Raw genomic sequence first — 16,345 nt, forward strand, 5'->3', positions numbered from 1 at the left:
TCCCTTCTTTATACAGGCTCTTGATGGGAATGTATATGATCACCTTAAGGATTATTTAATGGCATTCAGCAGGACTGAGCTAGAGACATGCCAAGCTGTACAGAATACATTCCAATTTTTATTGGAAACTTCCAGCAGGGTAAGCCATTTAACTGAATTATCCTTTATAGCTGAATAGTTAAAACATACAGTAAGTTATTGGTCTTATCTTTTGGACACTAGAGATTCATTCCCAAAATATATTGACAAATATACGGAATTCTTAAGGTGTATTATATTTCTGTTCGTCCCTGTATTACACTCAATTTGACAAAACGTAAAGGAACATTTTTGGGAAATTTCCCTGTTGCTGCAAAAGTACTGCATTCTCTTGAGTGCATTTGCATTCTACAGATTCTTTAGATACTGCAGCAGCAATTGGGAAGCGTCCAATTATGTTCACTCTACATGCTTAGAAAGAGAAACTGCACTTCACTCTACATGAAGGTTTTGTAGCAACATTAGTAATCTGTGAAGAAATAGCAGTATGAAACTGTTTGGATCTTTTTTTTTAGTCATTGACCATCAACTTAAAAACAAAACACCATAACATATGATTCTTTTTTGGATTTGAAATTGGCCAATATAGAAAATAGGTTAGGCTCTTGTAATTAACATATTTGTTTCTTTGCCCCAAGTAACCAAAATCAGAAATAGGGCTAGTCATTTACAAATTCATTTTGTGGCATGTCAACTTGCATAACTTCCTCTCCTGCAAATCCTGAGTACTATTAAAGATTTCCAATAAAACCCAAGCCAACTAGACTTCAGGTATTATGGTATAATTGTAATATTCCTTGTATGAGCCATGATCACTCATACAGGAACAGAGTATATTATTTATGCACCTCTGAATGTTGACTCATAGAAACCAAACTACATATTTCTTTAAAATCATTCCCCATTCATCTTGTTATAGTAGTTTTGGAGCAGTGAACTTACTTTTTATTAGCTTTAGAGTGTAATGGACAGATTAAAAATGTACTGCTATATTCTAGCCAGTCTTGAGTTTATTTGGCAATTTCAGGGTAGAAGATGAAAATACCTTTTAGCCTTCTGCAGACAAAGGAGTTTACTTTAATCATTTGCTTTTGTATGTGTCATAGTGTTGCTTAAAGACATGATAGTTGACCTGTTGTTGATGTTCTCCAAAATTAGTATAATAGTTTATAGTGGCCACATGTTTATAGAGTTTGTGCATATTAATTCATTTTTACAGTATTTTAGTAAATGCTTCATAATCAGAATGCAAGGTGCAATACTTTGCTTTTTTTCTCTGAATTGACTGTCTAAACTGTCATTTCTAAAGGTCACTTGCATAGAAAATACCTTTGTTATATTTTTTATGGAATTTAGCTAGAGAGAGAGCTTGTGCCAGCAAGCGTCTACTCAACCAGAAGTCTGTGGATACATTTTATTTTGTACAGTAACAATTTTCTGCGTTGTATCTGGAATAAGTAGTTCTGTTTTCAGCCTCTCCAAGCTACCACAACACCTGGAGAAGCAACAAAAAAGTAACCACAGCAGTCATGTCTGAAAATAACTTTTACAGCTGTTATCTAGTTCGATATGTTTGGTGTTAACTCATTCTTTTCTGTTTTCCTTTTCTTTATGCTTAAACAGAAAGATTGTATTACATTACTGCTTGTTGTGTGTGTATGTGCTGGTGTGAAAATGCACAGCCATGTGATAAATTTGTTCTTTACATTTAGACAAGAACCTATCCAATACTAAAGGCCTGTATGAGTTATTAAAATTCTGCTGCTATAAAAACTCGGCAGGTCAGAATGACAGTAAAAATACCTACAAACTCACTGAAGTGTATCATCTCCCCATCCTCTCTTCTCTGCCCTTCAGCATGTTTTACAGGGGTCCTGGCAGGACTTGAACAGACCAAAGGTGAGAGAAGGTGAATTCCAGAGCTGAGGGCATTTAACCAAAAGCAATGGGATGTATTTTTTAAATATTTCAAGAGCACCTAGAGCAGTGGTTCCCAAAGTGGGGTTCGCGAACCCCTGGGGGTTTGCAGAACGTTACAGGGAGTTCGCCAGAAAAATTTCACTAATGGTGGCCAGAGGACCCCGGGCATTGGAGGCAGCAGGTGGGACCCAGTTGCAGGGCAGACGGCCTGAGCCCCAGGGAGAGTCGGGCAGAGCAGTTTGGGCTGGGAGCCTGAGCCTGCCCCCGTCAGCGGGGGAGCCGGCAGCCCGAACCCCAGCGCTCCATTTTCCTCCTATGCACATCTGAAAACCAAACACAGAAACAGACGTGATGCCAACCAGATCTGAGAATTTATCTTTCTCCAGTGGTTCCGGACTTCCAAGAACTATGCAGAGCAAAGCAAGCACGTCCATCACACTGAGGAAATTTAAACTTAAATCCCTGGAAATATTCATTTTTAGAAGGGGGTTCACGAGATTTCACAATTTAGTGAAAGGGGTTCGCGGCTGTTAAAGTTTGGGAACCACTGACCTAGCGCAGTGATTCTCATACTTTTTACTGGTGACCCCTTTCACATAGCAAGCCTCTGAGTGTGCCCCACCCCCCATCAATTAAATGCTTTTTAACACATTATAAATGCTGGCGGCAAAGCAGAGTTTGGGGTGGAGGCTGACAGCTCGTGATCCCCCATGTAAGAACCTTACTACCCCCAGTTTGAGAACCCCGACCTAGAGCATATGAAAGTGCACCATCTTTAGCATTTCTATACATCAAAATAAATAAAAGTAACCTGCCATTACCTGTTAGGTAGTCAAGACCCTAACCATTTATTGTGTACTTTGGCTGCCTCACCTGCCCTTTGCCCACTAATCCATCTTTGCTGGAACTACTACTAACATTCTAGACCTTTGAGCAGCTTTAAACAGCTGCCATTTTTTAAAATAAAAAGCAAAATCAGCTAAAAGTTTCATTCCTCCTCCACCTAAAACTGCGATTCAATCCTGAAGCAGTGGAAACTTTAGGATTCCATATCTTGTGACCATCAAGTCTCGATACAATGAAAAAGAAGAGATTCCTAGCCTTTCATGCTTCCTTCTTGATAATTTTCTAAATACCTAGACCTAAAACATACACGTGGAAACGATACCTTAGGTCATTTGTAGAGGTTTTCTAAAATTTATTAGTTATACCTTTCCTGCTAAAATGTTTTTCTATAGAATGGAGCTTATACATAGTTCATGATGCTGTGATGTGTTGTGGTACGGAGGTTTTATTCATTTATAGAATGCTAATTTGGAGAGACCTGCATAACCTGTAATTCAACTTGCTTTTTAACTGCCTGTTCTTACACAAGAGTTTTACTTTTTGGACTTAAATTTTCCAAACTTCAACTCCTTTTAAAGGTTAATTTTCTTTGGAACACTTTGGTAAAATCCCATTAGTTGTTTTTGAACTGCTGAATTTCTGAGATCTAGTTCTACTGAGAAGGTACACCACCCCAGATTGCAGTGTCCGTTTTATAATGCACACCAGTAACTGTGCATTATGTAATTGGTATTTCATACTGTCAGGTTAAGCTAGCACATTCTAACCATTTGGTTTTTAGGAGGTGGACCAGAGAAAAGAATATATTGAATTGTAATTTATTGCATCTGAAGGATTTACATTAGTGAAGAATCCAGTTAATTTCTGAATTTAAAAATACAGGTTAATTTTGAAATGCTGCTTCTGAATCCTTAAAATGTGCTGCTTAAGGCAGTCTCTTTATTTTCAGAAAAATTGCCAGACACACTGTACATAATGCCCCAGAAGTGTTTATTTGCTGGACATATAGTCTACTGTAACAGGACAGTAATAATAATATAGTTATATAGTCTTCTTCTGTCATTCGTAACTAAATAATAATCCTTTTGAGAGGAACTCTTTCATGTATGGTCTTGTTGAGTTGAATTTTTTCTTTGGAAAAAGTGATCCACTTTTGAGTTATACAAGTGTAGAGTACAAGCTGTTTTCTACATTGAATTAACTTGAAAAGCAGCTTTGTCGCAAAATTTCCAATGTAGCATTTATGATGTCCTCAGTAAGGAATGCTGTGCTAAAATAAAAAAATGTTGGTTTTAAATAGTTACGATGTTTGAAAATGGTATGCTCAGTATGTGTGGTATAGTCAGTCTCCAAGCATCTATCAAGAATGGTGTAAAGATGGACCAGTTGTCCTCACTTCCCCTTAATCCTTCATACACATTTGTCGGCTGCTGCTTTTTTTTAATTTTTTTTTAAAATGTGCATTTACTAGATGATCAATTCAGAACAAGAGCATATACAGAGTGCATTGAATCTGAATTAGGTGACTGGGAGATTTTCTGCCTGTCACGGGGCGCTCTGCTCATCACAGGGATGGTGCCTCCTCCTGGTTGTTCTGGGGATTAGCTCTGCAAGGCCGACAGCCCTTCCTGTGATTGCACGCCATCTCCCTGTCAGCCTGCAGCCCCTCTCTCACTCCAAGAATTGCAGCGTCCTCTTCGTGACTCGGCCCTCCAGCCAGGTCACTCAGTATTCCCCCCCTTCTGGGGTTTAGTTCTTCAAAGGCTCTGTCACTCCCACAGTTACCCAGGCAGTCTTCCACTTCACTGCCCTGTCAGTGCCACTTCCGCTGTTCAGTCCCTGACCTTGCTGCTTCCTACCCTGCATTCCACAGGCTCTCTTCTCCACCATGATCTCTTCAGTTTATGCCACTATGCCCTCTTTCTGGGTCCAACTCTTCCCTGGGATCCCTCCTTCCCTCTCCATTAAACAGAGGGTGACCACCAACTTCCTCCCAGCAGCCCTTGCTGCTGCCAGCTTCCTGGTTTATACTGCCCCAGCTCACGTCTGCTCTGGTGAGCTTCCCTCTAATCAAGGCTCTTCACCCAGCCTATATCTCCCTCATTTGCTGCTTGATTGGTAATTGGCCCGTCTGGCCTCCATTAATCCCTTTAGGGTACTGCATCACGTGCCGACTTGGCTCTTTCTGATACCATTTGAAAGGTGAGAGTGAAAAGTTAGTACTCTGCCTCCCCATCCCTCACCACCTTAAGAATGTATCAGAAGGGGCCAGTAGGCCTTGGCAGCCTTTTGGCTGGGTCTCCTGCCATCTTCTGCAAAGCCTGTGTTTTAAAGGATCCAATGCCCTTTGAATCTCTGAATTCAGTATACCTAGTATGTTATATTTAAATGTGCAAGCTAATGATAAATACCATTAGTCTGATTGTGCGATCACAATATCACATGGAAATGACCTTACCTCCGTGACAAATACCCAGCCCCCCTCCCAAAACTGCGAATTATTCATCCTCCAGTTTCAAAACTACCAACTACCAACACCTCTCAGCTATAGAAGCCCTAACCAAAACCCATAGCTCCTTTCAGGACCGAGAAAGCGAGAACATACATATATTTTAATGTGTTCAGGTTAAACTGAATGCATTTAATTCTGTAATCTGATCACACATTCAGATGTTAAAATGTCCACGTGTATGTACGTGTGACTTACTCTCATATTCAAATATGCGCACTGACATATACCAGTGCAGTTGGCTCTAGTCGGAAATGAGGATTGGGGAAGGTTTCTGGGGCTAGACGAAGACTTCCATTGGGAAACGGTTTGACCACAGGAGAAGGGGTAGACGGAGCCCTTGTTACTAGGGAAGGTTGGGTTGAGAACTCTTGTCGCTTTAATTCTTTTCTTTCCTTTTTTAAGTAAGGAAATTTCATTAACATTTTCTCTTTCATGTAACTTTGAGATTGAGAATATAATCCCCCAAAATCAAAAATTAAAAAAAAGATGGTTCAGAAAACAGCAGCATTCACTAGGCCATATCTTAATGTTGTACTATAGCCTTCTAGTATAAAATGATCTAACCAAGGAACAACATGGGCTTCCCTTTTTATTATCCTTTTTTTGCCTGCTAATACATTTCTGAAAAAAATCTTCCCTTGGTGCCAGACTAAAAGTGAATATTTTAGTTAGTTTGAGCAATGTCTATTTGGCTGGTTTAGTTATCCAAGCATGAAAAATTATAGAAACTTTTTATAGTCAGGTTATTCAAAAACTACAGAAATGGAAAACTTATAGATGAGTAAATTCTCTTTAAGGAGGAGTCTCAGACTAATCTGGAAAAGAAATTGAAATATTTGAGTTATAAGAAATATAAAAATCACTTTTCCATATATGTAGTATGAAATTTCCTCTAAATTTAGAGGTGAAATACTTTTTTATGGGACTTTGGAGCATTGTAAATACATTGTAGTATAATAGTACTTTTAATTTTTCTCTATTTTCCTGTCTGGACACATTAGGGTTTGCTGTCAGTGCAAAGATCCCATATTTTTAACAGTACAAAGTGAAATAAATACATTTTAATATCTTAATCTCATGTTAAAAAAACAGGAAAACCAAATGCAAAAACTTATTAAACACTTTTCTCAGGAAATGTAGGTGTCACAAATTGAATTTGTCATCTGCACTTTACATAGGGCGTATTTGAGATTAGTAGGTACACAGTTGCAGTACATGTGTACCTTTTTATCAAATGCGAGTGAGTTACTGCTAATAAGGAATACTTTTACTTACCTTTCTTGACTTAGTTCATTTTTTAACCACTCAACCTTTCAGCAACATAAATTTCTGTATTTTAATATATTATGGACTACATCCTACTTAGCAGTATAAACTATCATCCAAAATCCTCTGTCTTTTGCAGTGTGGCCAAATGAATATTAACTATGTAAACATATTTTGAATCCCCAGATAGAAATCTGCATTTAAATTGTCAACCTTAGTCATGTATATTTGGCCATATAGTTACACATAAATGTGTTAAACATTATTTCCAACAGTTAAAGTACTAAAATCTCTGTTCAGCAAGTTACATTTTTTAAAATCAAATTGCTAAGTATTTGTGTGAATGCACACTGACTGTGATATGTAAATACTTTGTTTAATGTATTGGAAATTATAGATTAGTGGTATGTCTTTAACTGTAGCTAAAGCAGTTTTTAATTGGCACACTATTAACCTCAGTATAAAAGATATGCACATTTTATCTGACAATTTTTCCATCTGTAATATATATTCAGTTATAAAGAACTCAATTGAAGCTTCATTTTTCAAATGTTTTATCAAGTAATTTCTATGGTTAATCAAAGTCTGACTGTTTATGGAAAAATATGACAGCATTTCAATTTGTTAAAATACAAATTGTATTTGGAGAATTGTCCATAAGTGGTCAAGTGGTTGTGTAACTGAAATGTTATATATTTGTCTCTTTGCTTTGTTCCCCACTTTTCCTTTTGCAGTGGCATTTTCCATTGGATAATCTCTGATACTTATCCAAAAACAAGGTTAGATAATTATTTAGAACTCAGTTCTGCACTGGATAACACCCCACAGAGCCCTTGCGAGCAATCATGTATAGGGTCATTGCCTTAGGGCCTGACTCTGCCACTTGTCCCTGGACAGAATTCCCATTGAAACCAATGGGAGTTCCATGCATGGCGCAGCTGCAGAATTGGGCCCTATTTGAAGTACAGTGTGTTAATTTTATCCTTGCAGCACTAAATATAATACGCCCCAATTCTACAAAATAAAAAAAAAGTCTAAACTGGAATTTGTTCTCTTTTCAGGTGGTGCGGGATTACAATCTTCAACTGTTTTTACAGGAGAGCTCTGTATTTCACAGACCACAACCCTTCCAGTTCCAGCCTAGCGACAGCGACACCGTAAGGGCATTCCTAAATTCTATGATTCTGTTATTCCAGTTCTGTTCTTAACAAGGTTTTTGGGGGGCAAACTGGTAAGAAACTAGCCTTGTTTGCTAATCTTTCAGTGTTCACTAACACAGCTGGTATTCCTGGAATAGGTAGAGGTCACTGACCTGATTTCACCAGCTCTGCTCACAATAGGTGTGTAATTACAATAAAGCTCCGAACAGATGCCAGTATTGTCACCTGCAAAAGAACTGCACTATTTTTGCCTCCTGCTTGCATGACTAACATCCTGGATTTCTGTTTTGAGCTAATAGTTTTTGCTAAACCTATTAAACTCTGTTATATTCTGGTGAGGTTCTCCAAACATCCATAAAGGTAAGGTTACAAAGAGACAATTTAATGATTTGCCAAATAAAATGTCCTATTCCCTTCAGTTGACTCGAGAAATATATATACTTCTTGGTTTAAATAAATAGGATACAGTTGACGTATTCCAAAATGGTTTCTAAATACATGCAGTCTTTTGACATATTCCACTTTTCAGAAAAATCACTGGTGAAATTATAATTCAGTAAATCACAGTATAATGGATAAGTTCCTGAAGGGTTTTTTAAAAATAGAAATTGTCTGTTGATTTTTCATTCTCCTAGAGTTAGGTATAAGTACTATTTTGAACTAAGTTTAGGTTTAAAAAGAGAGAACCTTATACAGGTTTTTAATTCCTTGGTTCAGACTTGGTAAATCCTGCTTGGGGAAAAAAGGCCTGGCCCTCACATTGAATGTTTAAATCAAGAAATTGTATTAATGGATATGTTATGGACTGTATGAGTAACTTTGCCAGAAATAAACATTAACCGCTATAACAAAATCGCCCTTGAAATTAAAATGTTATCTTTTGGCTTTCCATCTTAACAAACGATAAGCAATTTTAATTTTTGCCTAACCTCTCCATAGAGCAAATTGTTTACATAAAGTGCTAGGTTGTTCATAGTACCGTGTGCTGAATTTCCTCACTTGTGTGTGCCTTGTAATTCTAATTGTATGCTCTGTGTTTTTGTCCTTGTGCAATCTTTGTCATTCAGAGTTTTAATGCAGTTCAGCTGGTGGATATTGAGCCTTCACCTGTCAGTGCTATGAGAATGACTATAGCAGAGGTATATGGTAGTATTTGTCATCAGTGTTTGGCATTTGTGGTATTACTGGTATGCATGCTAATGTGAGTGCTAAATTCACTGTCATGCATAAGTAGCAACTGAATGCATAATATATAAGGACATAACTCACTTGCTCCATTTTGAGAACTAATAGTTAAATTACCATTTTCTTGTTTCATGTTATGTTAATTGTATGGATCAGTTTCTCACTTATAGCTTCTTGCGTTCTGAAGTATCTTGTGCTTTTGCACATCATTTGTAATTAAAATTTCACAGCTTGAGGATATATAGTGAAGTGTGTATTTGTCACTCCTCTGACATGCATAGAGAGGCTTATCTCAGTATTTCATCTTTTAATATAACTGAAGATATTTGTAATACATACAAGACAAGGGGTCTTCAACAATATTTTTTAAGTAAATACATATCAGTTCCGTGCTTTCATGTGTGATATCAGGGGGTAGGAAAACCCGGGCATGTACTAAATAAAGCAATGTAACTCCCAAGTGATCATTTGAGAAAAATACATGTAACTCTCTCTCTCTCTCTCTGTCAACGTAAAATTAGACTGAGACTCATAACATACAAGGGAGCCACTAGCATGTGCTGATAACCAACCCCCCCGCCCCCAAACCACATAAATTCTCCCCTTTTTCTAGAGAACTACCCACATCTGAAATAGAACCTTAATTTAGTTTCATAAAGTCCCCAACATTACAAATAAGATTCTTCTTTGAGGTGGTCACTGTGTGTTCCGCCTTGTCAAATATGCATCTCTGATGCTCTGAGCTTCAAGAACTTTCTAGAAAGCAGTGCCAGAGCGTTCAGAGCCAAGGATGTAAAACATCATGCCTCAGTATTTTAAAGACAGTTTGTCTCTCACTTGCCTGACCATACCCAAGTTCAGGATTACTCTTCCCCCTCCCCTCCCCCCTTGCACGGCCTTTTCCTGGAGTTTTAGCTGTTTCTGAAATTCTCTGTTTCCCCAAGAAAATCATAAAAAGCTTCATGTCTTGACTGTCAAATACTTCTCACTTAATTGGGTCAAGAGTGGTGACTTAGAACTGTGTGAAAGTGGGGACGATAATTTTACATTTTAAGTTTTCACTCAAGATTTTTGCTTCTGAATTTCAGTCAGAAGTGGTACATTTTCTATTAAGTCAAATTATAATTGACTGAAAGATTTATAACTATTATGCATTTTTTGCCACTTATTTCCTGCCATTTTGTGTGGCAGATTTTCTGAGATACAGTGGGTTTTAATGGGATAGGCATGATTATTTTCATTCTAAAAGGTTAAGAAAATATACTGCAGAGTGAGCTGCCATTCTTAGCTAAAATACTATTTTTCCAAAGGACAGTTTTGAGCTTCCTTGCAGAATAAGTTCCTGACACAGTGGAGCTGAGGTCCATGTTTGGGGGTTTTAGGCACCGCTATCAGATGAATTACAATATTTCCTGGTTTTAAATATGAATGCTTGGCTTGACTGTTGAGCTTCCCAGTACGATGGAATATAAAGGATTGTCATACAGTCCCTGAGTTGTCCAAAGCTCGCAGGGGCTAGGAGTGCAGCAAACCTAGTGCCTTCAGCCTCTGAAAGGAGGAAGCTGATAATTCTCTCTCTCAACAGACAGTCATTGACAGTTGCCATGAGAGGTTCTTAGTAGAGATAAGTGGGGAACTGTTTTCCTGACCCATGAGAATTTTCAGTACGTCAGAAAATTTTGCCATCCTGAATCAGGGCAAAAAAGTCAACATCTTCAACATTTTTGTGAACCAAAATTCTGGAAAAAAAATTCTAATTAGGTCATTTGAAATGTTTGTTTTGATAATTTCAAGACATTTCATTTTGATTTTGACTTTTTTACATTTTTCTATAAATTAACTTAAATTTCTAAACAGTTGTTTTGACCCAAAAACCATAACTTGTTTGTTTCAAAAACGTTGAAATGGGATATTTCAACAATATTAAATCTTTTTTCTAAAGGAGAAATTTCAGTTTTGAAGAATTGATATTTTCTGACCAGAAAAAAAAAATCTTAACCAGCTCTAGTTTTCGCTCCTTTCAAGAGGAAAATTTACAGACGCACAAGGCCTTTCAGAATGAGTAGAAAAAATAAATGCATTTTGGGGGACACTTTTTTCCTCCAGAAGAAAAGGAATTCAGTTAACCTGTGCCGTGGATCTAGATGAAGAGCGTTATAGCTAACATAATGGGGAGTTTAATCATCAGGACGTCTGTTTAGAAGACAAAGTGAACTTCTAATCAGAAGTCAACAAAGTTCATTGTACAGAATACATATTGTCCATCCCCACAATACTTAGATAAGCATATCTTTAAGAGCATGGCAAAATATTAAAGAAAATTAGCCAGCTTTTTTTATACTTCCTGATTGGAAAAGGATCCCCTTCCTTGAACTACATGTTATCGTGTGAGAAACTGCAACAAATAATGAAAAGCATCTCCAAAAAACTGAGAATAAGGGCAACAAAGAGCTGACACTAAACTTTTGAAGCAATTCTCCTTCCTGTTTTTCTACTCACGGCCTTTGTAATTACAGCGTCTCTTGTTACAGTATTAGGATTGTTGTCTTTCTCTCAGCCAGGTTAAACTAGTGCTAGTTGGCATTAACATTTACTAGCTTACCAAGTTTAATTTTTTGAAAAAGTATTTAATTTATAAGACACACTTAAATATACATTTTGATGTTAGTACATTTTCAGCATAGGTGCAGTGCAGGAAGTAAACTTTGAACATCCCAGTAACATTAGTGGGTGTTCCGCAGTTTAGTTCCTTAAGGACCATGCTGAAGATTATAACTTTTAAGACCTGATGTCCTAAGTTGTATTTGGGAGCAGGGATAATAATTTCACTATTTTCTTGAACGTGCAGGTGAGTTTGTCCACTTTTGTTCCAGCTCAGACTAGAAACATTTTATAAAAATATATGGGCCTGATTCTCATTTCCACTAAGGTCCTCTTTACATCGCTCTGGCAATATGAAAGGGCCTTAAAGTGGGTGTAAGTGAAATTAAACTTACTTACACTTAAGGCTCCTTAGTGAGTCAGTGAAGAAGTAAGGAGGACCCAGTGATGTGCAGTCCTTGCTTACATGAGTAGCTCCAAGTCCAATTAGACTACTTCTGCACAGTCCGCAAAATCAGGCCCTAATTTCCTACCTGATAAGGTATAAAAAAAACTGACACACATTTTAAAATGATACAAAATAATTAGATAATTTTTAGATGTAGCTTTACTAGAAATTAAGCAAATTTGATATGGTTAAATGTTACCGCTTCAGGTACTATGAATTGCTGCTGAGAAGAAATACAACCATTCAGTTCAAGAGGTGTTGGTAATAAATGCTGGTGTCTTTCCTAAGTGGGGACTTTGTAAAGCTGTAAAATTATCCATGTAATTTGACATATCCTGTGTGTGGCTGATGTCACTGAAGGTTCTTTCGTTTGAGTGACCCTCCTTACGGACAGGTTTACAATCTGGGGCTTGTGATATGGTAATCATATTTGAAGTTTATTAAAAGGTCAGTTGTGAAGAAAATTATGGAGAATTACAAACTCAGTCATCTGATCTGTGAGCTGTGGCTGAGTTTTAACATGGTTCCTGCCTTACTATGCATATGGGGAAATTAAAATGTCTAAGTACATAAATTTTTGTGGCATCTGGAGACCATGCTGATAGCAGCATTCAATAAACTTTGTCCATGTCTGATTCTGAACAATTGGTTAAAAACAAGTGTCAATTGTTAAAGTAATTTAAAAACAGCGAGACCAGTTACACAGATCTTCTGTCTACTGATGTTTTCAGTCACTACCAGAATAGATGACCGTAGAGTTAGTATCTGTGCCAAGACTAATTCAGAAGATCCTCCTCTTCACTGTGAATATTTGATAAACAGCCATTCTTCTGTATTTCTGCTTATAAGACAATGTGTTGTATATGGGAATAGCCAGAGGGAAATGCAGCTGCTATGATAGTTGGCTGTCTGTACAAAGTGAGGAATTGTGAGTCTCTGTGCAAATTTCACTCTATACTGTACCAGAAAATTAAATTTTCTTGTAGTTCCTTCAAATGAATTTGAGTGAGCGGGTATGAATATTTTTTAAATAAACAATGAAAAATAAATCAAAGATTCAAAATTCAACACCAAAAATTAGAGTGCAGAAGTATTTCAAACCCAGTCACTTAAACTAATGAAGTGACTTAAGTCAGTAAGTAAGGAACAATAAAGAGAGGAGCTCCAATCACCAATGAGGTCTAGTAGTGCTATTGATCACCAACATCTGACAGTGCTATCCATGATGGCAGAGAAATTAGGAGTTCCAGAAATTAAAATTCTAGACAGTATTTGAGAACTATTTCTAACATGCTTCATAAAGACAAAGCAATTTGAGATTCCACCCTTTCTTTTCCTAAAATGAACATGGAGGCATAGAGAGGCAAAGCTATAGCTTGTCCATAACTCCATCCTAAAATGCCTGGCCTCAGCTACTTTGACAACCCCAGGGGTGTTTTAGTGTATTAAAGAGAAAATTCACTGCTGTAGTAGTTATCTGAAGTGAAGCTGTGATCCCAAAAAATGGATATCACATTGCAATCCAAATGCACAATAAATAAATATCCAACTCCCTAAAGGAACGTACTCAATGAATTGTTAATTTCAACAGTACAGAATGTCTTTACAATTACTTCTTCCATATGAAAAGTGATTCAAATAAAGACTATTTCTGTTATGCCTAGTCTCAATGGACAAATTAAATGGAGCTTTATTTGCCAACAGTAAAATATTTTAGTGTAGAGAATTTACCTTTAGCCAACAATTTGTGATGGATTGTTATTTTCCCAAGATTGTCAAGAGGCCCAGATGACACTGGAAAGCCTGGCACCCCTTTCTCCATGCATACATCCTAGAACCAGCCTCTCTGTGATGAAAATGGGTCTTTTATTTTTAATTGACGACTTTGTGTTGCCTTATGTTTGATGGGGTGTTCCCCTGGCCTTTCACACACCATAATGGTAATTGGTATGTACAGAGAACTCAAGCTGATCCTCCTGATCATTTTGCATCATTGCATTTTTCACCCATGCTTCTCTTCCTTGGCAGAAGAAAGAATTGAACTAGGAGAGGTAAGAAGCAGCACACTACTGGACATAAGGTGCCTCAAAATGTGTGTAATTAAAAAAAACAAAAAACAAAAACCCACAACCCTCACCATATGGGGCCTCCATACAGACACCGTGTGCTAACCCTCCATACGGACTTCAGGAAATATGCCCAAATTTGCCCTTTTTTACCCTCTCACTTGCCAGTATAACCCTGCTTCTTATTTTAGCTGGGAGTTCCGAGATTAGCAGTAGTGAGGTGATAGAAAAAATTAGGTGAAAGCAGTTTTTGAAACAGACACATGCTCTTTATTTATTAACAAGGTGAACCAAAAAGGCTTTGAACAATAAGGCAATAAATTATTAACATTAAAGTAAAAAAGGGATTTTAGGTTAAAAATGTTCAGAATTTATGATAAATTACAATAGCAGAATCATGCAGTTAAATGAACAATAGTGACTAAACTAAGCCCTTCTTTGGGTTGTTTTTACTTTTGACGTGAAGTATGTATTATGTTTCAGTTAACCCAATAACAACAGGTCAGGGTCCTCTTGGAACCTCTTGATCAGAACAAAAGAATGTCCTTGGAATTGTTTAATGTTAAAAAAAACCTATATGTCTTGTTCACAATCGGGTCAGTTCTGGGCGCTTCCAAGGGTTATAGCCACCCCAAAATTTGCCTCAGCCACTCCGTAGCACAGAGGTGGACAAACTACGGCCTGCGGGACTGTCCTGACCGGCCCCCGAGCTCCTGGCCCGGGAGGCTAGCCTCCACTCCTCCCCCACTGTCCTCCCTCCCCCGCAGCCTCAGCTCGCTCACTCCGCCATCGGCGCAATGCTCTGGGCGGCGGGGCTGTGAGCTCCTGGGGTAGCGCAGCTGGAGAGTCCGGCCTGACCCAGTGCTCTGTGCTGCGCGGTGGTGGCAGCGTGGCCCAGCTCCAGCACTGCCAGCCACCAGTGCTTCAGGCAGCGCGGTAAGGGGGCACAGAGCAGGGGGGGTTGGATAGAGGGCAGGGGAGTTCGGGGTGGTGGTCAGGGGGCGGGGTTGGGACAGGAGGTTGGATGAGGCAGGGGTCCCGGGGGGGCCGTCAGGAATGAGAGGAGGGGTTGGATGGGGTGGTGGGGGTCCGGGGCGATCAGGGGACAGGGAGCGGGGGTGTGTGGATGGGGCAGGTGTCCCAGGGGGTGGGGGTTGGATGTGGCAGGAGTCCCGGGGGGGGGGCAGATAGGAGGTGGGGGCCGGGCCACGACCCCCTCCCCTAACCGGCCCTCCATACAATTTACGAGACCCGATGCAGCTCTCAAGCCAAAAAGTTTGCCCGCCCCTGCCGTAGCAGCTACCGCTCTCCGGCCGCCCAGCTCTGAAGGCAGAGCCGAGAGAGCGGCGGCTGCTGGCTGGGCACCCAGCTCCAGCAGCAGCAGAGAAGTAAGCCCAGGTGGAGGGTCAGGGGGCCCAAGAACAGCCCCCAGCCCGTGTCCCCACCTACTGGAGCCATGCCACCCACAGCAGGTGGAAGGTCCGGGGCTTCCCACAGCAGCCTGTACTGACCTACTCTGGCCCAGGCTCCTGTGCCCCACCCCCCACAGTAGCTGCTACCCGAGGGCTCAGCCGGCCCCGGAGCCGGGTGCCCCAACCCTGGCAGCGCTTATCGGCTGTGAGCAGCCAGCGCCCCACGCTGCCTGGCTCTGGCTTGCAGCCTCCGATCTCGCCATGGAGGGGGGCCAGGCCTTGTGGTAAGGGGGGAGCACAGCCCCCCCCCCAATTTTCTGTCTGGCCCATCTCAGCTCCCCCACTGGGAAGAGGCTGGTGCTGCTCCTGTTCACAATTAAAAAAAAAAAAGCCATCTTTCTGAAATGCAAGGGCAGTCCCAGCTGACTCTTAATAACTAAAATTAAATGAGTTGTTCTATATAATAACAAAACAGGCACCAAATTTGTTTGATGCTTTTCTTGAGTACTACTGTTTAGATGTCAGCTGTCTGAAACTTAAGTCATGCATATCCCAGAAAAGGGTTTGATCATAAGGTAGGTCTTGCAATGTGACATTGGCATGGTAGCATCGTATTTTGAACTTTTAAAAAGTACTGGCTGAGATTTTTAGGTGTGCTTTGTGTTAGTGGTTTGCATGTAGTATATGTTTACTTTTTTCTATTCTTTGTCAAACAGTTATTTTTTGACTAGAAAAACATGTTGATCTTTTATTAGGTTCAAGGGAGTGAGCATTTCTTACTGCCAAAACTACAAGTATCCAGCATAATTGCATGTACGAGTATATACAAGCTGCATACTTGCCTCTGTAAGACAAATCCTGCACCTGTAATAGCCTTTTGGACAAAAGTT

At 39.4% G+C, this 16,345-nt stretch overlaps 1 protein-coding gene across 3 annotated transcripts in view; it reads left to right on the forward strand.

Moving 5' to 3' along the window:
• The window catches only part of FCHSD2 (FCH and double SH3 domains 2), a 238,053-nt gene that overhangs the window by 182,972 nt on the left and 38,736 nt on the right, over positions 1 to 16,345 (forward strand). For all 3 annotated transcript variants that reach the window (XM_026651594.2, XM_026651593.1, XM_026651596.1), the window contains 2 exons: positions 17 to 139; positions 7,645 to 7,740. In XM_026651594.2, coding sequence (XP_026507379.1) covers positions 17 to 139; positions 7,645 to 7,740 — 219 coding nt within the window. The remainder of the gene's footprint in view (positions 1 to 16; positions 140 to 7,644; positions 7,741 to 16,345) is intronic.

This window comes from Terrapene carolina, unplaced genomic scaffold (assembly GCF_002925995.2).
Source record: "Terrapene carolina triunguis isolate 2854851 unplaced genomic scaffold, T_m_triunguis-2.0 Scaffold97, whole genome shotgun sequence".
Lineage (NCBI taxonomy): Eukaryota > Metazoa > Chordata > Testudines > Emydidae > Terrapene > Terrapene triunguis.